At 43.0% G+C, this 25,111-nt stretch overlaps 1 protein-coding gene across 1 annotated transcript; it reads left to right on the top strand.

The window, feature by feature from the left end:
• The first annotated feature begins 1,876 nt into the window (after window positions 1-1,876).
• Window positions 1,877-24,605, top strand: DHRS7 (dehydrogenase/reductase 7). The gene is made up of 7 exons (XM_074583694.1): window positions 1,877-2,225; window positions 7,193-7,345; window positions 14,852-14,958; window positions 15,966-16,205; window positions 21,839-21,961; window positions 23,449-23,664; window positions 24,399-24,605. The coding sequence occupies exons 1-7, from the start codon at window positions 2,090-2,092 to the stop codon at window positions 24,432-24,434; spliced, it is 1,011 nt and encodes a 336-aa protein (XP_074439795.1). The 5' UTR covers window positions 1,877-2,089; the 3' UTR covers window positions 24,435-24,605.
• The last annotated feature ends 506 nt before the right edge of the window (window positions 24,606-25,111 follow it).

Here is a 25,111-nt window from a genome sequence, read left to right as displayed (position 1 = left end):
CAGCAAAGTTCAGAGCAGGGTGTGGAGCAAGACTGTGACCTCCCACATTGGCAACTATTTCTCATGATGTTTTCAGAGCCTGTACTTCAGCTTTACATTGGCTCTTGCACTTCACAACCGCAGTTAAGTACTTTGCGTAGTTATCAGAATATGTTTACTGAACGCCAAAGTGCTGTCTGCATCAATCACAGCACAAAGTGCAACAGAACTGTCACTCATTCTGTTGATGTTCAGGTTGACTTTGGTTGACTTTTAAAAACTATTTAGCAGTAATGGCCTCTTCAGAAAGTGAAAATTATCTCCCTGTGTGGAAACTAAGTTCAGGCATTAGAAGGAGAAATACTTTACGTTTTCCTTGGGAATTTAGATATTGGTCAAATCCAAGGGCATTATTATGATGTGATCCTTTAAGAGATGTTTCATTTTGCTTTGGTACGTTGTCAAACAGCTCTTCTCTAAGTAGTTTCTGGCTCTGAAGCAACAAAAAGAGTGTATGCTGCTGTCAACACTGGAAGTTGTACTTCCAGCAGGAAAGTCAGAGCACTGCTGGCCATCAAGGTGACACTGGAAGCTTGGGCAATCCTGGACTCCCATCAATCTTTGGCCAGTTCCTTTGAGGTTGAGAAGAAATCTGACAGTCTGGCATGATTCGGATGGTTTATAGCAGCCACATGTAAAAGCTGCAGCCTGTGGTAGCTTTACTGCTTTTTAGCTGTTGGGGATCTCAAAAGAAATCTTTTTAATAGACTCATGTGTGTATAATTAAGATAATTCCTTAAGTATATTTATACCTCAGAGAGCTGTAATGCAAATTTTGTGGCAATTCAGGTCTTGATTCATGAATCCTTTGGTCATAGACGGAGCTGGGACAGACTGGGCAGCGGTGTTTGGTAACCATGGCCATCCTGTGCCAAGACTTCTGATAGATCAGGCCTTAGCCCATGAGATTTTGGGATCAGGGTCTTATGTGTCGCTCTGAATAGCTGTGTGGCCTGTCCTACATAAACTCTGCGTGTGTTTGTGTTGAGTGTCTGGCAAGGAGGCATAAATTATTATGAGTTCCTCTTTTGTATCTGTACCTCCTGCTGTGAAAGACTTTGAAGCACCAAGGTATTAAGAACAGAGTTGTGTGCCTCTGCACTTAAGCACTAGCAAATATATGGTGAAGAGCTGTAGATGACAGTGATGTGATGTCCAGAAATGCCGCAGGCCCTGGGCTTTTAGCACTCGTGGGTATCCAGCACCAGTGATTTTGGAGTCTAGGGCTTAAACCCAAGTTCTGGCCTTGGTGAGAGCGGGCCTATGCAAGAACTGGGTTCGCCTTGGCCAGGCAGTGCAGTGGGAGGCATGGCCAAGAACAGCATTACTGCACAAACCTGGGTGGGGAAGGCCTCCATGGTGGGGAACGAGCCACTGCCCCCTCCAAAGGGATGCCGTATGGTCCTTGACAGGAGCAGGGGGTGACTGCAGCTGGGCTGGGGGCTCCTGAGGAGCTCCAGTGGGGAGGGGAATGGCTGGTGTCCCCAGGGCACAGCCGTGAGGCTCTCCTCAGGAAGACGGACACTGGTTTTTGATCTCTGGAACACCACGTTTTGATCTCCGAAGCCAAACCGCCCTGGACATCTGCCCAATGCCCAAGGACGTGCAGTGTCCGGCGTTGTTTTCAAGCAGGAAAAGGCCGGGCAGCTCCCCTCTCCCCGGGGGAACGTCCAGGAGGGGAAGTTTTTTAAAAGAGGTCCCCGCTCCCCGAAACCGACCTTCACTCCCGTCTCACATGCATGGCCTCTCCCCCACAACTGCAGCCCTTATCGCCGCAGCCTTGACTGCGCCTGTGCCGGGTCCGCCTTTATCCACCGGCCTCGGCAGCCGCGGGGCTCCCGCCGGGAGTAGGGGCAGGCCGCGGCGGGGGGCGGGCAGCGATGCGGAGCTTGCTTGCCCTTGCCCGCCGGGGAAAGGGGGTGGAAGGGGCAGCGGGAGGCGGGGAAGAGGAGGCCGGCGCTGGCTTCAGGCAGCGGGGGCGGCTCCCGCCGCGCCGCGGCCCTGATAAAGGGGCGGCAGGAGCCGCGGGCGGCGGCAGCAGCGGGCCGTCATGGCGTGGGGCTGTGCGCTCTGCCTGGCGCTGGCGGGCGGCGCCTTCCTGGTCCTGCTGGTGCAGCTGCTGCGCTGGCTGCGGGCCGACGGCGACCTCACGCTGCTGTGGGCCGAGTGGCAGGGGAAGAAGCCAGGTAAAGCGGCCTGCCAGCGGCCGCCAGGAGGGTGGTGTCAAGGGGGGGGTGCCTGGGGCGGGGAGCGGTGTCGCCGAGGGCGGGTTTGGGGCGCTCCGTGAGGGGAAGGGGAATGGCAGCGTGTGGGGAGGGAGGAGAGGGGAGGGACGGGGCTGAAGTTGCCTCAGCTCGGCCGACCCAGATCTTGGCAGCTGCCCCGCGGGCTTGTCGGAAGATAGTAAAAATAACCCCAAAAGCATAATTTTCCTGCCCTTAACTAGCATTTGGTACTCTCGCACCACTAAAGTATCTCTCTAAAAAGCAACTTCGCAGTGATAGTGAGCTCCAGCAGATCTGTGGTGAGCTCTGGCTCCTTTGGCCCCAAACCAGTTGTTTTGCACCGTTTCCGGGCAGATGTCTGGCTCTGGCATCGGCCCGTGGAGTAGCCCAGGCTGCGAGGTTCAGAGACGGCGTTAGTTGGAAAAAAAAAAAAAAAGGAAGAAAAGAGGATGCTTGGCGCATGTGGCCAGAACGAGTTGCTTCGTAGTGGGTTTAGCTTCTGTTTCAGTTTGTTCTGGCATTTTCAAGCAGATCTCAGTTTCACAGTAGCAGTGAAAGTGTTTACAACACAGTAAACATGAATATTAATGTTCGGATTAAATGGGTTTGCTCTTCTGAGAGTTGTGCCCTGAAAGGCATAAGGGGACAGCACCACACGATTGCTATCTGTGGCTTTACACCACTTTTCTGTAACGTGGTGCTTTTGACACCTGTGGGTACAAAAGTTCAATAAAATGCCTTCAGACAGGGATTTTCATCTCTTGCTTGTGTTGATCTTTCTAATCTGACTAATTCTGCCTACTTCTGGACAAAGATCTTTAAAAATCACAGGTTTTATTTGCTTAATAGGGGCTTTTGATCAGAAAAGCCACAAATTTGTGAATATCCCCCCTTAGCCTAGCCAGCAGTGGTGATTCGGGGCAGCTGTGAGCTGTGCTGGGCACAGGTGGTTGAGGTGAAAGCAAGGAGCTCTTCTCGCATCTCGCCAGTCGGGGGAAGAAGCTCATCTGAAAGAAGATGGGACAGGGGACAGTATCAACCTGTCCCGTGTGGGAAATGAAACGGAATGTTGGGTTGAGATAGGGAGATAGAACTATATCGAATGAAAGTGGATCAGGAATGTGTGACTGGGGTGAATGGTGGAGTAAGGGTTTGGGCTTGAGATTCAGTAGGGGATGGTGGCATGGGTGAAGGTCAGCATTAGAAAGGGCTTGAGAGAAGAGTACAACAAACTTGTTGAGACATCTGTCTCTGCTTTCAGTAGAAGCTTGCTGCAAAAGTGCTAGTCCATATAATGGAGAAGAGAACAGAAAAGCATGCACAAGTAATAAAGCACCAAGAAATTCTAATCTTGAGCAAATACGTGAGCAAACCACACATAACTCTTAGGACATGCATCTCAAAGTTTTATAGTAACTGCGTTAGGCAGTTCCCTTAGTATAAGAAAACTGCAATAAAGCTTTGTGTGTGGACTTCGCAAAGATCACAGAAAGACTTGGAGCAGAGAAGCAAGATAAATCTTGACTAATACAAGCAGAATTGAAGCTTTGTCCTGAGGGATCTATGTGCACTGCACATCAAGATGTAGGAGCTCTCAGGTAGACATAGTGTTATTTGAATGTAGCCTTCAGTCTTATTGGAAGCCTGGAAACCTATTAACTAGTCCCTAAAAGTTCCCATATAAAGAGCAATGTAGTTATTTTCTGATGTAGTTGTTTCAACATGTGGGAAGAATCAGGCAGAATTTTGTGAACATGAGCTTTGCTCTGCGAACAGGTGAGCTGTGTTTTGCCTCCCACCCGTCTCCCAGCCTCAGTGCTTGTAATTAACTAAAATATGTAGCTGAAATGGTAGCATTTAAGTGTCATTTTGCTGATAGTTCAGCCATATATGTGTGGGATGGTGGTGCCGCAGTGCTGATCCTAACTGTTCAGGTACGAAAACAGAAGGGACAAATACTAGAAAAGATGTTTCTTTAAATATATTCCCCCTTTTCTCTTCCTCCTCCCCATATTGTGCACATAACGTAGCGTGCCTACGTAAGTAATATGTGGATCCCGTGGGAAAAAAAACCTTGATTTTTTTATTTTTTTTTTAAAAGCTGTTATCAGATCTGTCAGTCTTGCAGTCATTATATTGTGTTACTGCTTCTACAACATTATTATGGATGTTGAAGTTTTTGGAGATAAAAATACTTACCAGAATGCAGACTGATCTCATATACTTTCTCTTCTGCTATAATTGCGAAGAAAGGCTTTAATATGGTTCCATTTCAATGGTTCAGTTCTATTGGGAGAATTCACTTCTGGATTTTGTCATTGGCCGATGCTGGATTGCTTCCTATCTTCTAAATATTTGTGTGGTCAGGAGACAAGGGTTACTGGGTGCTTAGTTACTTTCCTTATGTGTTGTGTTTCATTAGCTGAACAGCAGTCACTCTAAATGGTGTGCTTTTCACAGGCAGCATAATGTTATCAAGCTAAGGAGGATCCTTTTACATATGAAAACCTATGTATCTGAAAGCCTGCTCTTAAAGCTGGGAATAAGGGTATGATTCCTTAGGGCTGTGGGGGGAATGTTCTGCTTTAAACCTACCCACTTCAAATTTTTTTAATGAATGAAATACATGGCAACCTTGTGCTATAGGAGCTATAAAATTTTGGAAAAAAAACCCTAAATAGAGCTACAAAAACAGTTCTTGGATTACTTGCAGTGCTACTCTGTTCAGCCTCTCATTTGTTATGCCTTGTAACACAGTAGTTAATGGTTAGTAATAGTATAATCTGCTTTTCTTTTTTAATTTGTCATGGTTAATTTTTAAACTTATTTCCAGTAACAACAGGATGTTTATTCTAGAGGAGGCAGTTGGTTTGACACTTGTTGTACAACAGCATTTGAGCTAGGTTTTCCATTATGTTAACTCCCAGTAGCTCAGTGCTTGGTAACTATCAGCACTGAGGAATCAGTGGAACACTTTCCTTATCTCAACTAATTATTCTGTCTACAGAACAAGATCCTGAATAACTGCAGTGAAGCTGCCCAAGACAGGTTGGGAACAGGGAAACTAAATAGTAGGATGAAGCGGATTTGTTTTCAGTAGCAAGAGGAGATGAGCGTGGTAAGCAGGGTTGAAAGTATGTCCATGTGTTCTTTTGTTCATATAGTGTTTGTCTACACAGGTGTTCTGCCCCCAAAAAAACCCAGTAATAGGAGACATGAACACCCATGTTTCTTGTCATTAATTCAATGAATTAGTAATGTATTGGAATGAAACTGTAGGAAGAGAGTGTGAATAAGCTTTATAGACAGCAGTGATTCGGAATAATAATTAATAAATTGGTTATTCCTGCAACTTCAGCAACAGCTGTTTCTACCTTCCAAGTACATCTCTCCTTTGTAAGGGGACTGTTGCTGCTTTTGTTACTCTTTTTAAAAGCAAACAAAAAAAACCCCAAACAACCGAAACACACCAAATCTTGGTTTTAGGAGGGATTTTTCTGTGACTAGAATACCGTAATCTTAAAAAAAGACAAATAATACTCACTGCCAGTCCCACCAACTCAAGTTGAGTTGTGATAGTGATTCTTGAGTGCTCTCTGCTCTTGTCGGAAGGGTGGAAGGTTTTGGTGCTGATCTCTTCCTGGGATTTATGTCTTTAAGACCCTGAAAGTAGCAATTTGAAGCACAGTGTAGTATGGAAAGAACCAGGAACTGATTACTGAAGTGAGCAGGATGTAAAAGCAGTCCCAGCCACTGGCTGCAGCGAAAAGGAAGTTCTTTTGCTAAATTAAATGAGTGGGTAAGTTTTGGTGAGCTGAAAAATGGTATTCTGGCCGTTTTCAGAATAGAACTGGCTTTAAGTCTCAGGAACTGCATTTTGCTCTACTATTTGAATTATACCATGAAATCTTTCTTGGTTGTCTAGATGTTGTTGCAGTACTCTTCTGTACAAACTTGAGAAATAGAAGGAAGAGCTTTTGTCAGCAGTGGTCTGAGTACTTGAGTGAGATTTCCACTAAGACTAATAGTCACTAAGACTAATCTTAAAGAACACATACAAGTTTTAGGCAATGATATGTTCTGGAAAGTGCTCTGCTATTAGTGAGCATTCATCCTTAAATCATATTCTAGAAATAAATGGGTAATTTTCATCTTATCTGCTGGTTTGATGACTTTGGATAGATGTCTGGAAAGCTAAACCTTTTCCCAGTACCCAGGTGTATCATAGAGTGGGGATGATTGCCAACAACAGGGAACAGGCATATGAGCAGAGAAGTAAAAGGAGTAAGATGCTATTATTCTTATTACAGCTTAAAAAAGCATGCCTGGGCAGGAATTCACATGTGAGCTTACACCTTGAGAACTCTGTGTACTATACACTGGCCGATGCAGGAATTAACCTGCATCAGATACAAAACAAAGTGTGTGAACACCCATTTGGTTTGTTCCGATGAGCTGTCTTCGTTCAGAGAATTTTCTTCTGTCGGCCATAACTTAGGAACATTTTTGAGGTAGAACATTGTTGGGAAAGGTTTGCTTTGGCTTTTGTTTGGATTTGCAATACAGTAACTGTTTCCTCTCATTTCCAAGAATTCTCTTCTCCCTTTTCCTCTGAAGCTCTTTTTGATGAGCTTAGTGGAAACACTGTGTGTGGGTGGGCTGCAGAAATGCAATCAAATTTCTTCCATCAGGTAGATAATCAGTGTTTATTCAGATTAGCCTTGGAACAAAGTTCAAGTGACAACAGAACAGCTATGAACGATTTCACAACTGCACGTGACCAAAAAATAAAGACGTCGGGATTTTGTAACAACCCCCCAAAAAGAGCATATATCTTAAAAACAATATCAGATTATACCCCTGCAGTGACTTAAATGTTTATCCTAGCATTGGCAATGTGTGAGCTGCTGTCTTGATTCTTTTGATAGAAAATGAACTGCGTGGCAAGGTTGTCTGGGTGACAGGAGCTTCAAGTGGAATCGGAGAAGAATTGGCTTACCAGCTGTCAAAGATAGGAGCCTTGCTTGCCATCTCAGCAAGAAGAGAGGATGAGCTGCAGAGAGTGAAAAAGAAATGCCTTCGTAAGTACGACTTACTACTTCATGTGAACAATTCCATTCTTGCTGTGATGGAGTTGCCACAGAATACTAACCCGCATATCACAGGAATAAATTTCATGATGAAAGTGAACTTTATACTTAGCTTCACTGTTCATTTGAAGCTGTTATTTTCTTCTTGTGACTGAGAAGCCTTTGTATAGACTTGCATTATGAGTTCCTTCATAAGCAAATGTTACTTTAAAAAGTCTTATCAATTGCAAGTGGTCTTGTAAGATACTGGATTAAGAAAATGAATTAATACTGTGGGGAAGTGAGGAAACAATCTGAGGGGCATCATCCTTTGAAGAACCAAACCATGTAGCTGATGCTACTAAGAAGTCGTCTTCCTTCAGGTTTGTGAATGTTACAGGCAGACTGGCAACTGATTTTCCTCTCCGGAAAAAGAATGAATAGAAAGGTTCAGAAAAAGTTGTTCTGAGCAAGTGCAAGAAATAGAATTTCCCGTAGATCAAGAGGAATAAATGTGAAGCAGGATGTTTAACTATTCCAGTTATCTTTCATAGACCTGCTAAGTCACTAGTCTGGCTTCATTCTTCCTGTTTCTCCTTTTCCCTCCTGTTTCCTGACTTTACAGCAAGAAGGATAGACAGTTAATTCACACTAATTTTGAACATGATTAATATTATGCCTCTTTCAGACTATGTATCCTCTATGGCTCAGTGTGCAGTGTTCTATACTAAATGTTTCTAGAAATCTAAATGTTGCAGCAGGCTACTCTGAAAATCTGTCAAGGAGCTTTCAAAAATGCACAACTCCTTATTTCTGTTTTCTGATGCTTCAAAAAAAGCAGTCACTTCAATAGATATCTTCAAGAAGAACCAAGGGACATAAGATGACAGTGTGATTAAGTGGTAATCATGGCAAAATTCCAACACTGTGTGATGCAATGTTTAGAAGTCAGTAAAAGTATGCAACTGCATTTGCGTCTGTGGTCATTTGTTGTCATTGCAAAACTGATAACACTAGACAGACTGGCAGGAGCCATAATCCTGGATATCCATTTTCAACCAGCACTCGTGTGAGAGTGTGATGTACTAAGAAATATTCCGAAATACTATTTCAATTGGTGTAAACCAAGAGTACAGATTTATCTAAGATGATTTATGCCTCTGCCAGCTTTAAGTGACCATGTGAATGTCTTAGAATCATAGAATAGTTAGGGTTGGAAGGGACATTCCAACCCCCCTGGAATGAGCAGGGACATCTTCAACTAGATCAGGTTGCTCAGAGCCCTGTCCAACCTGACCTTGAATGTTTCCAGGGATGGGGCATCTACCACCTCTCTGGGCAACCAGTGCCAGTGTTTCACCGTCCTCATTGTAGAAAATGTATTCCTTATCTGTCTAAATCACCCCTCTCTTAATTTAAAACCATTATCCCTTTTCCTATAGCAACAGGCCCTATTAAAAAGTCTGTCCCCATCTTTCTTGTAAGCCCCCTTTAAGTACTGAAAGGCTGCAATAAGGTCTCCCTGGAGCCTTCTCTTCTCCAGGCTGAATAACCCCAACTCTCTCAGCCTGTCCTCACAGGAGAGGTGCTCCAGCCCTCTGATCATTTTTGGTGGCCCTGCTCTGGACTCGCTCCAACAGGTCCACGTCCTTCCTGTGCTGAAGACTCCAGAGCTGGATGCAGTACTCCAGGTGGGGTCTCACGAGAGTGGAGTAGAAGGGCAGAAGCACCTCCCTTGACCTTCTGGCTCCGTTTCTTTTGATGCAGCTGCAAGTGCACGTTGTCAGTTCATGTCCAGCTCTTCATCCACCAGTACCCCCAAGTTCTTCTCAGCGGGGTTGCTCTCAATCCCTTCATCTCCCAGCCTGTATTGATACCAGGGATTTCCCTGACCTGGTGCAGGACTCCACACTTGGCCTTGTTGAACCTCATGAGGTTGACATGGGCTTACTTCACAAGCTTGTCCATGTCCCTCTGGAGGGATGGCATCTTGTCCCACAGGTGTGTCAGCCGCATCACTCAGCTTGGTGTTGTCTACAAACTTGCTGAGAGTGCACTCAATACCACTGTGTGTCATTGATGAAGATAATGAACAGTACTGGTCCCAATACAGGCCCCTGAGGGACACCACTTGTCACCGATCTCCATCTGGACATTGAGCTGTTTACCAGTGCCCCCTGAATGCAACCATCCAACCAGTTCCTCATCCACCAAATCCGTATCTCTCCAATTTAGAGAGAAGGATCCTGTGGGGGACAGTGTCAAAGCCCTTACAGAAGTCCAGATAGGTGATATTCACAGCTCTTCCCTTGTCCACTGGTGTAGCCACTCCATCATAGAAGACCACTAGGCTGGTCAGGCAGGACTTGCCCTTGGTGAAGCCACGCTGGCTGTCTTGAATCACCTCCCTGTCCTCCATGTGCCTTAGCATAGCTTCTAGGAGGATCTGTTCCATGATCTTCCCAGGCACAGAGGTGAGGCTGACAGGGCAATAGTTCCCAGGGTCCTCCTTTCTACCCTTTTTAAAAATGGGTGCAATGTTTCCCTTTTTCCAGTCACCGGGGACTTCACCTGACTGACGTGCCTTTTCAAATATCACGGAAAGTGGCTTGGCAACGACATCAACCAGTTCCCTCAGGACTGCATCTCCTCAGGTTCCCATAGACTTGTGTATGTTCAGGTTCCTCAGGTGGTCATAAACCTGATCTTCTCTTACAGTGGGAAGGATTTTACTGGGGTGATGGGGTCTTAGTTGTGGTATGTACTAGATTTAAAGTTTTATGTAGCCATGTGTTTTGCAAGTATACGCTACTGAACTTTTAACTATAGGTCAGATTAGTAGGATGGAAACTCTTCAGTAATAGTTACTCCATATTTTCTATAGCCAGCCTTTAAGTAGTGGAAGAGAGTAATTGGGCCCACTTCCTCTCTTATCCTTCTCTTTTCAAGTCTATGTAAAGCCAGCTTTCCGCTCCTTTCCGTGATTATCATGTGCGCTAACCGCCCAGCCATCTTAGTGTCCCTATGCTACACTATCTTACCAGTATTTTTCTTGAACTAGGGGGTCCAAACTTGGACACAGTACTCCAAATGGCAAGTGCTGTGTAGGTGCACTTAGAAATCACTTCCCTCAGTCTACTCTTGCTAGTGCAGCCCATTAGCATTTGTAATTGCCAGAAGTAATTGCTGACTTATGTTCAATTTGCTGTTGTCCTGCTATCAGGACTTCAGGTCTTGTTTGGAGAGCTGATACCTATACCCGCGTAGCATAGTTTTGTACCAGGTGTGAAACTTTGAGCTTAATGAGTTTTGTCAGACTATTCTTACAGCTTGTTAAGATGCCCCTGAATGGCAGTCCTAGTCTCCAGCAACTGCTTCTTTGAACTTGATGTTAACTGAAAATTTGCTGAAAATATGTGTTTTGTCCCATCGTCTGGGTCATTAATGAAGATATTAGAAGATACTGATTATGGAGGGATACCACTTATAACTGTCCACCAGTTAGACTTTGAATGGTTGATTGCTATTCTTCAGACCCGGTGACCCAGCCTGTTTTTCACTTGCGTTGTAATCACTCATCTACACCCCTCGTATTTCCCCAATATAGCTTCAAGGATGCTATGGAAGGCAACATAGAAAGCTACATAGACAGAGTAAACAACTCCACTGCTCTCCCCTTGTCCACAGAGCCAGCCATCTTATCACAAAAAGCAATTAAGTTGGTCAGGCAGTATATGTCCATGCTAAATCTATGCTGGCCCTTCCCAGTCACCTTCTTGTCCTTCATGTATTTGGAAATTGCTTTCAGGAGGAATTGTCACATAATTTTTCCAAGGACTGAGGTTAGGCTGTGTGACATTTAGTTTTCTCCAGTTACTGGGCAGCTACTCCACTTATCAAGTACCTTCCAAAGATAAGTGACGTTGGTCAGCTCTTGTAGCTCTTGGGTGTTTATACTGCACTGCTCACATGTGCAGTTTGTGCCTAACTTGGTCTTCCTCTGACGTTGTTAGTATTTCTTTCCCCCAGAGTCTAGCCTCAGGACTGTGGGAGACCTGAGAGGAGATCTTGCCAGTGAAAACTAAGGCAAAGAAGGCAATGAGTACCTCATGTTTTTCTGTGCCCTTCGTTACTCATCACCATCCATGTTCATCAATGAGCTCACTCTGTCTTTGGTCTTCCTTTCGTTGGTGCTGTATGTATGAAGCCTGTGTTGCCTTTCACATTCCTCACCAGTTTCAGCTTCGTCTGAGCGTTGATCTTCCTGATTCTGTCCCTGCATCGTTGGGCAGTGGGTCCGCATGCTTCCTGGGTGGCTTGTCCCCGCTTCCACCTGCATGTTTTCTTTTTGCAATTGAGTTAAAGAGTATTCTATAAGGTTTGAGTAGCATGGGATGGATTAAGATTGAGCTGTAACAGGTAATATCAACTTGAATTTGACTGAATTGTATGGCATAATTGGAGCTAATAGGCTTTAACATGCCTGCTGTAGATGCTATATACACAGCAGCAACTTAACTATATAATTTGCATATTAACATCAAAAAAAGCGTGTCTATCATGTCCAAAATTTAGAGACACCACCCTATGATACGCTTTTATGTGTTCTACACTGCTTAAAGGCTGAAGGAGAAAGAGAGAACCAAAAGTACTGTAAAAGCTATCGTAATACCTGTTGAGTCACGCATATGCCAACACAACGCTTCATTGCACTTCCGCAGGAGGGAGAGAAAACAACTTGTATAACTTACACGGTTCCTGCAAGTGGCTTCTGTATTTCCCCCAGGCACTCTCTGCAACATGAGTTGAATTTGGCAATAATGTTGGAGGCTATTTTCTCTCAAAAGCCCTAAAAAGGAAAAAAAAAGTAGATGGGGGCTGCGGTGTTGTTTCTTGGTTTGACAAAGCTCAAGTATGATTTTAATATGGATAGGCTAAATTAATGACAGACAATCTATAATTTACAGAATTATACAGTAATTGAGTTTGGAATGGACCTCAGGAGGTGCTGCTGTCCAGCCTCTGCTAAAAGCTTGTGTTCTGTTAAAGGGCATTATACAAGATAGAAATAAAAGATATAAGCGGAAATGCTGAAGAGCTGGAAAATAAAAGGTCTATGTTGAGTAATAGTGTTTATCATGTTACAAGAAACTGCTGTCTTGGATTAACATGTATTGAAATCCTCTATGGGATCCTAGGGAAAGGAGGCGTACAGTTGATGTCGTAACAAAAGATTATTTGAAGTCAGCATTATTTATGCAGCTGTCTTTCAAAAAAAAAAACCAAGTTGGCTTTGAGTGATTGTAACCACATTTTAGTTAAAAAGTAACTAGAGCTTAACAAACCATCAAGAGGGAAGAGACAGCTTATGATTGCTTGATAGGAAAATGTCAGTCAGAAGACCTGCTGCTTGGTGGTTGGGCAGTTTGATCCCCACCAGAAGCCATGTATTGTAAAGCTGCTATATAAGGAGACTTTAAAGGACCTCCAGATAATACTGTGCACTACAAGTGCACAGTTTTACAGCTGTGTGAAGGTGGCCTTTGGTCTGTGTAGACTGAATTTTGAGCACTCAGTTTCAGATATGTTGCTTCCGAAAGCTGGAGGCCACATGTCTCCACTTTGCAGCTGGAGACACTTCACTAAAGGATGTTAACTAACATATGTTAGCATGTGTGTAAAATGATGAACTCTTAAACTAAGGTCTCCCACTTGGGAGCAAGTGTTTTTCTGGGTTATTTTAATTGTTCCCTTAAAAACATCAGTTTAGTAGTGGCCAAAAAAGGAGGTGAAATATTAGGACTTATTAGGAATGGAGAGCATCATTCTGACAATGTATAAATTGGGACATGTACACGTTCAACACTGCACAGTTTGGTCATCTGCCAGAAAAACAGGGGGATGGGTGGATGGTAGAATAAGTTTTAGAAAAGGGGTAACAAGAATGTTTGAAAGTTTTGTGAAAGCTGTCTAGGAATAACTAGAGCAAGGATTCCTCACCCTAGAAAAGAAGCACAGAGGCTGATAGAGATGTATAGTCTGAGTGCTTTGGGGGAGGGTGGAAGTCAGACTGAGCTACTGATTGCTCCAAAATGAGAACTAGGCCTCTGCTTTGATATTTTCCTGAAGTCAGAAGTTTCCTACATCATATAAAAGATTGCTTCCTTCCTTACCAGCATTTTGCTTCTCTTTCTCTGTTTTTTTTTTTCTTTCTTCCCGTATAGCTTTCTTGGCTGTGTTGACTGTGTGGTCTTGTTAATCCACGTCAGAAACATTCCACACCCCAGTAAGCTTCAACTGTGCAAATCTGCTTGAGGGAGCATGAGGCAGAAGTGTGTCTCTGAGAGGGTAGTTTAAACTACATGGATTTATTGCTGTCTTTCTGGAAGAAACAAGAGGTAGGGAGGGAAAAATACACATGAAGGGGTTGGAGGGAGGAATAAATGGAAGTACTGGTAGCTTTAAACCAGCCAGATGGGTTTATTGTAACCAGTAACATAAATGCTAGTGACCTGTGAACAGAGGCAACTTAGAGATTTAAGTAACCTCCAAAGTTGTACATCACTGTAAAGACAAAGTTCAACCTTACTTGTATATGCAAGAAATAGTAATTAAAAAATCAGAGCCACAGGCCCTTTAAAGAGGGCGGCTGGTTAAAGGGGAGCAGCTACACTTAGTTGTGGCTAGGAATCAATTTAGAAACAAAAATAGCACTATCAAACTAATATAAATAAAGTAAAAATATCGTGTTATATGTAGTTAAAAAAACCCGAAAAGATTAACACTGAAGATTTTATTTTTGTGCCCCAAAACCTCAGGGTAACAAGTCACTGCTCAAGAAATACTGTCTATGGAAAAGGTCAGTTGTTCTGAAGAGGCACTGGTAGAAACACTCAACATGAAGGCTTGAACTGGATGACAGCTGACTTTTATTTAAGGAGATGGATATATTAAAAGCTGTCAGTTAAACAAAAAGTTTCTCCTTCTATCTTCTCCAATAATCTAGTTTCTCTACACTTTGCCTCATAGCTAGTCACGTATATATGTTGTGTTTTGGGTCTAAATTGTACGAGTCCTCTCGTCAGGAATAAACATGCTTGACCAGTTAACATACAAGCAAAGCGTCAACAAGCACTGCGCTTCTGCATGGCTCCATGAAAAATTTCAGTATCAAATAATCCTGTTGCAGGTTAATCCCAACTATTGCAATTTATTTGAAGAACAGAATTGTCTGTATTGTTTAATATAGACAATTAATTATATATGTTTAATAAAGTCAAGCTTTTCACAAGCAAAACCACAACGATGAGAAAGAATGATTTGGTGGGACCAGATTAAAAATGAAAACACAGCAAGCATTTTATTTCCAACTTAATGCTATGGTTTCTTCATGGTTTTTTAGTGAAAATGTGGTGTTTAAAAGCACATTTAATTTCCCACAATTGTTATGTTATTTGTTGCTAACATTGTTATGTTAGCGATCTTATTGGATCCCACTCACTTTATTCTTATTTTTAGAGATTAGCAACTTGAGTGAAAAAGATATCCTTGTTCTGCGTCTTGACTTGACTGATAGAAGCTCTCATGAAGCTGCAACCAACAGTGTTCTTAAACATTTTGGCAAGGTGAGGCGTACTTCTGGAGTTAAAAATTCTTTTTATTCTCTATCTCCTATCCTTGCATTTATGTTTACATTGCACTTTTATTCTATCATATGGTAAATTCACCAGTGTCTACATCTTGCTTAAGTTTCACTATTAAACATGCCAAAAAGTACCTAAGTTCTCATTCCTTCTATTGCTTGCTTCTGAGTTTCAGCAGGCTTTGCAGAGATGCAGCAATGAACAAATAATCACTGGTCATTACCAACAACTAAAAATTCACTTGCATCAAGTTACTGAATTCCTGGACCATGTGGAACGATCCTCAGCTGTATATTTAGGGCTCAAAATTGTGTATGAAAGCCAGAACCTTCATTTTGTAGTTCTAGTAATGCATGTAATTTGGCTTCAGAGCCCTATGGGACAAACCCGGACATCAGGCACAACTTCCTTGTTTTGTGCAGTTTTCTTGATTGCTTATTCAGAGTACAGAGTTAAGATAGCAGCAGTCAGATCTAACCAATGTGAAGTACAGTGTGCAAAACTTCAAGCTGGGCCATTAGTCCACTGGTATTTTGATTTCACAGTGAAATTATTGGTGCAAGATTTGTTTCTTCTGTTCTTTACTCTAGTTGGTTTCTGGTTTTGCACAAAATGTATTTTCAGAAGTCACGTTGAAGGACCTGAGCATTACGTGTTATTTCCTACAGTGCAGTCAGGTTAAAAAATGTTGTGTGGAAAACAACTTTCCAGTTGCCAGTGTTCCTGTACTAGGAGTTAAAACCTTGTTTGGCATCAAACACTGTATTCCTGTTTTGACGACTCAGCTCAAAATTAGTCAGCCTTCAGTTCAAAGGGGAATCTAGTGGGGGAGAGGAGCTGCTGAAACTTTCTCAGCAGCTGATACATCTTACTTGTGTACGTCAGAGACAACACCAGAGGGAAGACAATAGTCAATTAACAATTGCCTGAGGAAGTGCAGATATTAAAGGAAATGTTTTATCTTAATATATCATTGCATTTTTCCTGAGGTTGATGTTTTGGTCAACAATGGTGGACGTTCCCAACGCTCTCTGTTCGTGGATACAAACCTGGATGTCTACAGTGCCATCATCGAACTCAACTACCTAGGCACAATCTCTTTAACCAAACATGTCCTGAATCACATGATCCAAAGGAAAAAAGGAAAGATTGTTACTGTGAGCAGCGTGATGGGTATCATGGGAGCTCCTCTTGCCTCCGGCTACTGTGCCAGCAAGCATGCTCTGCAGGTAAGTTGAATTTCTGAGTTTAAGTCTTGCGGTGTAGTAGATCCACATCAGTTAGCGCTGTAGCAAAGGACTTTATTCTGTGCAGAAAACACAAGTCTCCCCTGAAGTTGCACGCAGATCTCAGGTTTTGAATGTCCTTTAAAATTAATTTGCTCTGAAATGTGAAATATCTCAGCCCCCAGTGTAGATTTATTTTCCTGAATAAAATTCCAATGCCATCTTAGTTGGGTCTAGCCACTATGTAGTTATATTCCAATGTGAAACACAAGACCACAAGACCTTAGCTTCTGGCCTTCAGATTAAGGAATACCTAAATCAGAGGAATATTCTGTTGCATGCAGAAGCCCTAATGTCCTCATCTTAATTCAGTTAGGGAGGAAAAATCACTGGTGAGAGTTTTAAGACTACAGGAAATCTTTAGGACAGTAAAGTGAGAACAGTGAGTGAAAAAGCAGACTACTCAGAGAAATGAGTTCCTGATGTAGCTGGGAACATCTGAATGAATCTTCCTAACAGTTGTGAATCTTGCTGTGGTGTGAAGAACTGTCAGCTTGTAGTGTCTTAGGAAGTTATCTTCTGTGTAACACTTAACTTTCAATATTGCTTGGTAAGAGTTTTTGAAAGCAGCCTCACTTGTGTAGAAAAACGTAAAAGAAGAGCTCAGAAAAGTACATGGGGAAAAAAGAATGCCTGTATCACTGAGGAATTGTTTAACTAGTAAATTTATTTAGACGTATTTGTCTTTCACTGGTGTTTGACTTCCTGATAATGTACATTTTGATCTCAATAAAATATATATCAGCTGTGCTCAGTGATGATTTAAAAAACTGGTACCTTCTTACTCCCTGCTGGATTTAAGCACATAAACAGAGTAAATAGCTTTGCTTAAGCTATGGGATCAATAGCTTTTTGACAATTTGACTAAAACCAACAAAAATGTAACAAGTGGCTGACACTGCAAAGCCACTAGACACTTGATAGAAGTAGAAGATGTAGAAGACGGTGACAGGTCTCTGCTAATACGGTTTTCAGTTAGTGACGAGGAGGGATCTGTGCTCTTCATTTGAGTGGCAGCGATGAAATTGCCCATTAGAGGCCAGCTTTTGGTTTAAGACTAGTAGATTAAAATTAGAAGAACGCAATGAGCAGAAGCATGAATTCCCTTTATGCTCCTCTACTAAATGTTCTTTTGGTTGAATTATCTTTTGGGTGTGGTGTACCTGGTCCAAGCATGGCTAATTAGTTGCAGAGCACAAGGAATTCATGCGTTGCTTTTAAAAATTCTCAGTAGTCTGAATTTCATGTTAAGATCAAGAACATGGAAGAAACTTTAATGAGATAATTTACTAAAATTTCTGTATTAATTAAAAATAAGCTAACTGAACTGCTTATATCTTTGTTAGATTCTACCTCTGCTCCTCCAAACCTCCTTCCTTGTTTATTTCACGGTAATTCTGCAAATACTAATTGCAGGTGTTAAAACATGTGATTTGCAATATAGATTTTGAAAAGACTCAGTCTGAGAGTCTCTTGTCAGTCTGGAGTTATGGCTAGATGTTGGTTTGAAACCCCAAAAAACTAGAAAAGCTTTTTTGAAATATCAAACTTCACCAGTACAGTTCAAGTAAAGGAAGACTGTAGGAATGTAGGAATCTTCAGGTAGCCCAGTAGCCCATCTCTGGTGATGACCAAAAAGGAGAGAGAGGGGGATAGGGGAAAAATAAGACAAAGCCAAAGTGATGCTTTTCCTGTTGCGCTTTCCCAGCATTTATCAACTTTTATTCCAAGATCTTAATGAAATGAAGACTGCATTTTGGCCATCAGTTATTAAATATGTGTGCCCATCTGACATGAATTCATGGGTATGTTTTGCGTTGTGGTTATGGTTTGGGGTTTTTTTTCATTCATGCCTTAGAGTCTACCACAGCTGACACAGTTAATGCTGCAATCTTAATTATGCCTTTTTTGAAAAAGTCCCTCCTTTTGTTCTGTTGGCATTTTTTGTTTTTTTTGTTTGTTTGTTTTTTTTTTTAATAATTTCTTTTAAATGGCAGTTGAAGAAGGAAGGAAGGAATTCTGTTAAGAATTAAAATTTCTCTTTGAAACAATTGCACTTTGATGCCAACTGGAATTCTTCATAACAACGTTCTACTGATGAGATTACCTTTTATTTAAGTTCTGGGAGTGCTGTAAGAACATGAATCAAGTCCACGGGAGTCTGCATCTGACTGATACAGTTTCTCTCTTAGTGTGATGATGCTCATGGACATCATCATGATCTAGTTGTCTTTCATATAATTGGTGGCACGTGGAATGGATCAGAAATGGTGGCCATCAAAATGTTCCTTAATCAGGAACTTGTCTAATAAGCACGTGGACTGCACTGAGCAGCAACCACTACTCTCTTGGTTCAGTTTTTGGCCATTAGGGGAATTTCTAAATGTTTCTGTTGTAGTAGAAGTCAGTTCAGCCTTGCCTTCTTCAGTGTCTTCTAGGATTTGGTCACTAAGCTGGAAAGGCCCAGAAATGGCTTAAAGCGGTTCTTGTTCAACAGACCCTTTGTCGGCATGTAAGAGCTGGCTTCAGTCTGGGCTTGGGGGAAACACTCAGATTCTTCCCCTTGCACTTGAGTTCCTTTACTGCTCCCAAATCTGGCGCTGCCCCTGCCTGAATTTAAAGAAAAGAGAGCACTTTCTTTTCTTGCTTAAGAACTTTAAGCTTCTCTTCTGGGAGGAAGTGGAGGAATTTCATACCAGCTACCTTTGTGTATTCCGAGAGAAGAGCTGGAATTAGAGAACCTGTATATACTGTAGATAGAGCCTCCAGAGGGGACTCTTCAGGAGGCTCTGTTTAGCGAGCATCAGCCAGGATTTTGGCTGAGCAAGTGTCCTTGGCCATCCTGTGTTGGTGAAGACTGCACCTCTTCCACAGTGCAAAAACTTGGAACTGCAGCACAAGGGAAGGAGAGGCCACACAAAACCCTTGAAATGGGGGAGGATAGCAGAATGCCCACAGAGCAGAAACAGGAGCTTGCTGTGATCTCTGGCAACATGCATTTCATGTTTACAGGCTGTGCAACCCTTTAATGAAATAGCACTGACTTTGACAGTGCTACTCTGAAAAAAGTCTCAGCAGCCCTGTGCTCGGCCGCTGTGTAGACAGGACCTCCAAAGACAACATAAGATCGCTGGACCAATACTGAGATTTTGGTATCTTGCAGCTTGCTCAGGTCAGCAAGGCTCCCTTTGTAACACTTGGAGAGAAGCAGCAGTCTGAGTGCAGGGTGCCAGAGCCAGTGTGCTCTGCAGGAAGGCGTCTGAAGTTGCCTACAGAGCTGGCCACTGCTGTGTGCCTTTGTGTGGCTACTCGAAACTGCGGGCAGGTGCCCATTTTTAGGTAGAACTTGGATGCCAGAAGCCTCCCAGCATTTGAGCAGGTGTATGTACTTTGTCACAAGCGACTGAGCAACGTTTCTGGCTTCCTTTCTCTCGTAGCATTCCCAGACACACACTCTTCCACTTCTTCAGCTCCTGGAAGTACATCTTGAGTTTGTCTGCTTCAGGCAAAATGGGAGTCAATTCTGTTCCTCACCAAGTCACCAGGGAGTGTGGGCTAGGAGAGCTCTTGGCTTGGTCCTGCTCATGCAGTTTAGTGTTGATGGAATAACTAACGATTGCCCAAAGGAGGGAAGACAGCTGCATAGGCTGCTGTTTAGGCTGTGTTTCTAGGAGGGCCTGGGCTTCCCGTCTCTGCTGCAGTGAATAGGATGCAAAGCATTCATGTGTACATGGAGCAGTTCCACGTCTCCCCTCACCCAAGTGGCCATGCTCATTGCACACGCTGACACCTTCTCCCCTTTGGGGTCTAGTGTCTTTTTACGTGTTACTTTTTCCTCAGCTGGACTGGTGGCACAACTTTTGTGATGGGACTGCACAACTTGGGTGTTAAGGGGCTTTTCTGAGACAAGCAGGCTCAAGACCCCTTGGGAAAAAGAGGGGGATGTGGGAAGTGCACGTTGGGGCTGTAGCCTGGAGTAATGGATAAAGCACAGCCGTATCGGTGCCACATCTGAAGGTGTTCACCAGGGCTGGTGGAGGCTCCTCTCAGGGCAGGAGGTAATCTAGGGGAGGGCCCAGGTTTTTAATCCAAAACAACTGCGTGGTTGGCAAATCTGATATGCTTTCCCATGTGTCCAGAAGCAGACATAAAGACACTGGGCATATAAGTGTCTTTATGTTAGAATTTACTCCTCTAGAAGTGACACATCTCCAGGCTTTGATAACACGCTGTGAAGATGCGGTACTAGATATAAGGCCTGCAGGTACTTATAACTTGAAATATGCGGTCAGTGTTTTTACAGAATGTAATTGCAAAGCATGTATGCAATCTATAAACTGGAATTGGTCACCAGCAATTGGGAAATTAGAGACCATGTTCTTGGCCATAGGTGCGCACCCGTGCGCAACTCATTGCCTAGGTTTAGTGGATTGCCCCAGTTGACTACTTCTGTGTCGTCACAGGAGTATATCTGACTGATTTTATCCCTGGGTTGCAATTTACTTCAGAGCTCTGGGTCAGCCAGCTCTCTTCCTAAACTGGATGGGATTACAAATTGCAAATTTTTAGTACAGTGGGAGGAATTTATCAGCCTGTGCTCACTCTCTGTCTCTGTTGTGACACAAAATTATGTGTTATAATAAATACAGGGAACGGTTGTCAACCAGATCAAAGGTAAGAAATGATGTGGAGTTTGCTAAATCATAATTCTGCAGTGCTTGACCAGTAACTCTGGTGGGAAGCACCTTCCCAAATTGATCATATTCCCCATAATAGTTGCTGTCTAAATGTGCATTGCCACAGAGATTAAGAAAACTTGTATCCTGGTAGCTTAAAGAAAAGAAACACTTGCAATTTTTGTAATTCTTGTTTAATTTAGATACGCTGGTAGCATATTCCTGAGGTGAAATGAGATTTGTATCTATGTGGATGCAAATTTCAAACTCTGCAGTGAATTGAGTGGTGCCAAATTATCCCCTAAAATATCAGGGTGCGGCCTTGACTTTACCTACTGAAAAGTTTTCTTCCTCCTCTTCTATAAAACCAGTGCCACTTCCTCAACAGAAAGAATGTGAAATCTTTAATCTCACCACAAAGAACAATTCCCTTGCAAATGATCGTATCCACAATATTGCAGTTCTTACGGTTGGTGGCACTTCCAGTACCAGAACAGTGAGGCTGAGCACTTGTAGCTGTGGCTAACTCCAGTGGGAGCTAACGATGGGTGGCACCTCTAGTAATGAGCCCCCGGAATGCTCTGTCAGTGGGACTTGTCCTCGATACAGGGACAGCAGAATCTGGCTGTGGTTTGGAGAAGTATTGAGGAGAAGTAGAGAAGTGTTGTATTTGAGAAGTCAAGGATTGATTCGTCAGTGATATAGGTATCAATGATGTCTATAATTGCAGATAAAATTTTAGATTAGCCATTGAACACAGAAAGACAAAAAAAGCAGTAGGAACTGCTTTTAGTGGAATACTGCTATCTTTAGAATTAGGAAGAAAACATGTAGTCTTTAAAGCCTTGCTACATGTGGATATATGGCAAAGGAAGATTATGTTATAGTCTTTTCTTCTAGGGTTTTTTTAATTCTCTTCGGACGGAGCTGACTGACTACCCTGAGATAAGCATTATCAACATATGCCCAGGACCTGTACAGTCTCAGATTATACAAAATGTCTTTACGGAGAATCTGTCAAAGGTAAGGATTCAGTTCTGTTGTGATAAATTCAACTTTTGCTGCAGGTCCAGTGATCCTTTTGTGGTTTTCTGTTCTTTTTCTCCTCATAGCAAAAGCCAACCTCATCTTCTTACTAAGAAATGCTTTGATTGGTGCAGAACTATGTATAGTCCTGTAATGCTTTGTGGTATCAAGTCCATACCAAATGAAAATAAAGTTTGAGAGTTGCTATGCCTTCTCTCTGCCAACACATACAATCCAAGTCTAGTAAAATTTACTGTACAACCGCCCTGCTACGGTTTTAGGGGAAAAGCCAGGATTTTCTGGACACAATTCTGCACGCGGAATACTGTCCTTTCTGCACAGGTAGCTTTTTGTTTGCTCCAGTCACGATGTCCCCTGTTCGGCTGACGCTGTTGCTGGCAAAACTGCTAGAGTCAGCTGATGGGAGGCATGCATTCCTTTCCTGTTAGTGATTGTTCAAGGGGAAAAAGCAAAACCTTACAACTGCGCAATTGGTTTTTATAAAGGCTGTCTAATAAAGTATCTGGCAAAAATTGCTACTATGATACATCAAAATGTAATCTGTCCTAAATTCAGTCAATTTAAAGCTCAGGATAACCCACCAGTGGGGGCAGGGAGAGAAGCTCCCATTTTTAAATTGAGTTCTGAAAGGATTTTTGGCTTGCAGAACCTCATACTTCTGTGAAAGAAAAGATGTACTTTTTGAACAGTCTGGAATGCTTGCAAAACAAATTCCTCAGATTTCTGCATGGCAAAAGGCCTAGGAGGAAGACCGAATCTAGAGCAGAATTGCTTTTGCTCTGGAAAACAGAAGCGGTTGACAGAGCAGTCTGTTGTTGCTGGAGTGAAATGCACATAAACTCAGAGCGCTGTGGCTTAGGTTCACGAAGCGATACGTGTGGACAGGGTGTCAGGCAAGGCATTCCTGCTGCTGAGGAAGAAGCCTGTTGCTTTCTCGTTTGAGATGGCTGCCCACAGAGCAGAGCTGGCAGGAATATTCAAGTGAATGGGGAATGTGGCCTCATCTACTCACTTGTTTACTGAATAACTTGCAGCATGTAATGGGGTGGGCGGCTGGGAACAGGAAAGTTCCCATTTCTCGGAGCCCTCAGTTGCAGAATGGGTAACTTGTTCTAATACCTCTGTTTCACAACAAAGTAGAAGTCATGCTGAAGCAGGACAGATTTTGGAGATCCATTTTTAAACCTTCTTTGACCCGTCAATTGAGGCATTAATTAAAAGGCTGCTTTATTTAAGTATTTGTGCTAAAGGAAGGCGGTAAGTGTTCCCCCACGGAAGACTAAAGGGTTAGCATAGTGAGGCACAGGGTCCCCAGCCCCAGTCTCTGCTGTACTGGCTGGGTTGTTCTACTTGTGTGCTGTGGAGAAACTGGGAGGAGTGTGTGTGTTGCACAGCGCCTGGCCCTTTCTCTCCCACAAACAGAAGTCCAGTTCTAATCTCTCCTCGCTCTCTCTCTCCTCCAGTCCATAGAGAACAGCGGTGATCAGTCCCACAAGATGCCAACCGACCGCTGTGTCCGGCTCACCCTGGTGAGCACAGCCAATGACCTGAAGGAAGCTTGGATCAGTGACCACCCCTATCTGGCTGTTTGCTACCTCTGGCAGTATGCACCCACTTGGGCTTGGTGGCTGATGAACAGAATGGGCAAGAGGAGGATACAGAACTTTAAGAGCGGAGTGGTAAGTGTATTCCTCTCTCCTCCCCTTGCTTGCTTTTGTTACTCTGCTGACAGACTCTTTAGACATGGGAATGTTGAGATTGCCTTTTGGATCCGTTTCTTTTTTCCCTCCTCGCTTCCCTAGCAGCTGATGCCAGGCCAGACTCCATCACTGCATGCCTGACAGTCTAGAATTACCACAGTGTGGCCACGTCACAGAACAGTGAAGTCAGTGCGTTGTGTAGCTCCAAAGGTCTTGCTCTGGTCTTCATCACACGTCTGCAAGTTCAGAACTCAGCATTAACGCAGAGCTGAGCTATAAGTCATTAGTATAAGTTATTTAATGCAGCTTGGAATTAAGACTTGAAAACATTTCCCTTGGTTGTGTCTAGTTTTTATATCAGAGACATAATCTGAGCACCTCCCAGAAGTACGTTCAGCAATACTACTGCGTGTCAGGGCCCTTCACTTAACATTTACATCCCTGAAGACAGTGTTCTGTTCTTGCAATACTGCTCAGTAGATGGTACTTGTCTTACTGGGTTTTTGTTTAACTTGGTACAAAAAAACCAGGAAAAATCCTCTAAAAGCAGGAAATGCAAAAATAAGGGTGGCACCTGCAGCTTCAAGCTTCCTACTTCCACACTGTAACAGCCCACTGTCACAATCTATGTATGTCGAGCAAAGTAACACTGTGGGCAAAGGACTTACTTAAATAAGGGGAGGAAACACTGATTTAATGTACTCTCACTCTAGGATGCTGATGCCTCTTACTCAAGAAAGAAGAAGTAAGGACAGACGTGTACAAAATCCTGCTTGTGCTAAGGCTGAGAAACTTTTTTCATATTGCATGACTGCAAACAAAAGCTTTTTTTATCTGTTGTACCTTTATCATCATGTAACTTGACAAATCTATCAAGCTGTATACACATTTGACTAAATAAAAATCTCTTTCTAAACATACCTGTTTCATGTCAGACTCCCGTAAACTGAATTATTAAGCTTACAAGAATTGAGACAGGAGAGGCCAGGCAGCGTTGTTTTGTTTTTCTGCTGCTATGACATTGGCAAATCCTTGGTAAGCAGGCTCAAAATCAAATACCCACAGGATCCTGTTTCCCTCGCTTTCATTCCTAATGGACCTTCAGCAAAAAAAACCAACACCACAAGTAGAAGCTTGTGATATAAAGGGTAAGGACATACAGTCTGTGTTTGCAGCATTGTTTTGGGAAAAGGAGATTATATTTCATCTTTGCTGTACAGGTGGTCTGAGAGAAAAAACGTATATCATCATCATGTGTATTTAGAGTTAATCCCTTAACTTCTGGCACAACATTTAGAAGTATTTAGTCTTTAGGTCTCTCAGGACCACGGCAGAGTCCACAGTCCTCAGTCTTCTGGTTGTTTTGTAAAGTCTGAGGATTGGGCAGCGCACAGCAAAGCAGTGGGGAAGGGAGAGGGTGATGGTA

The sequence above is a fragment of the Larus michahellis genome, chromosome 4, assembly GCF_964199755.1.
Source record: "Larus michahellis chromosome 4, bLarMic1.1, whole genome shotgun sequence".
NCBI classification, from domain to species: domain Eukaryota; kingdom Metazoa; phylum Chordata; class Aves; order Charadriiformes; family Laridae; genus Larus; species Larus michahellis.
The sequence above is the reverse complement of the archived record's forward strand: the minus strand, read 5'-3'. Positions and strand labels throughout refer to the sequence as shown.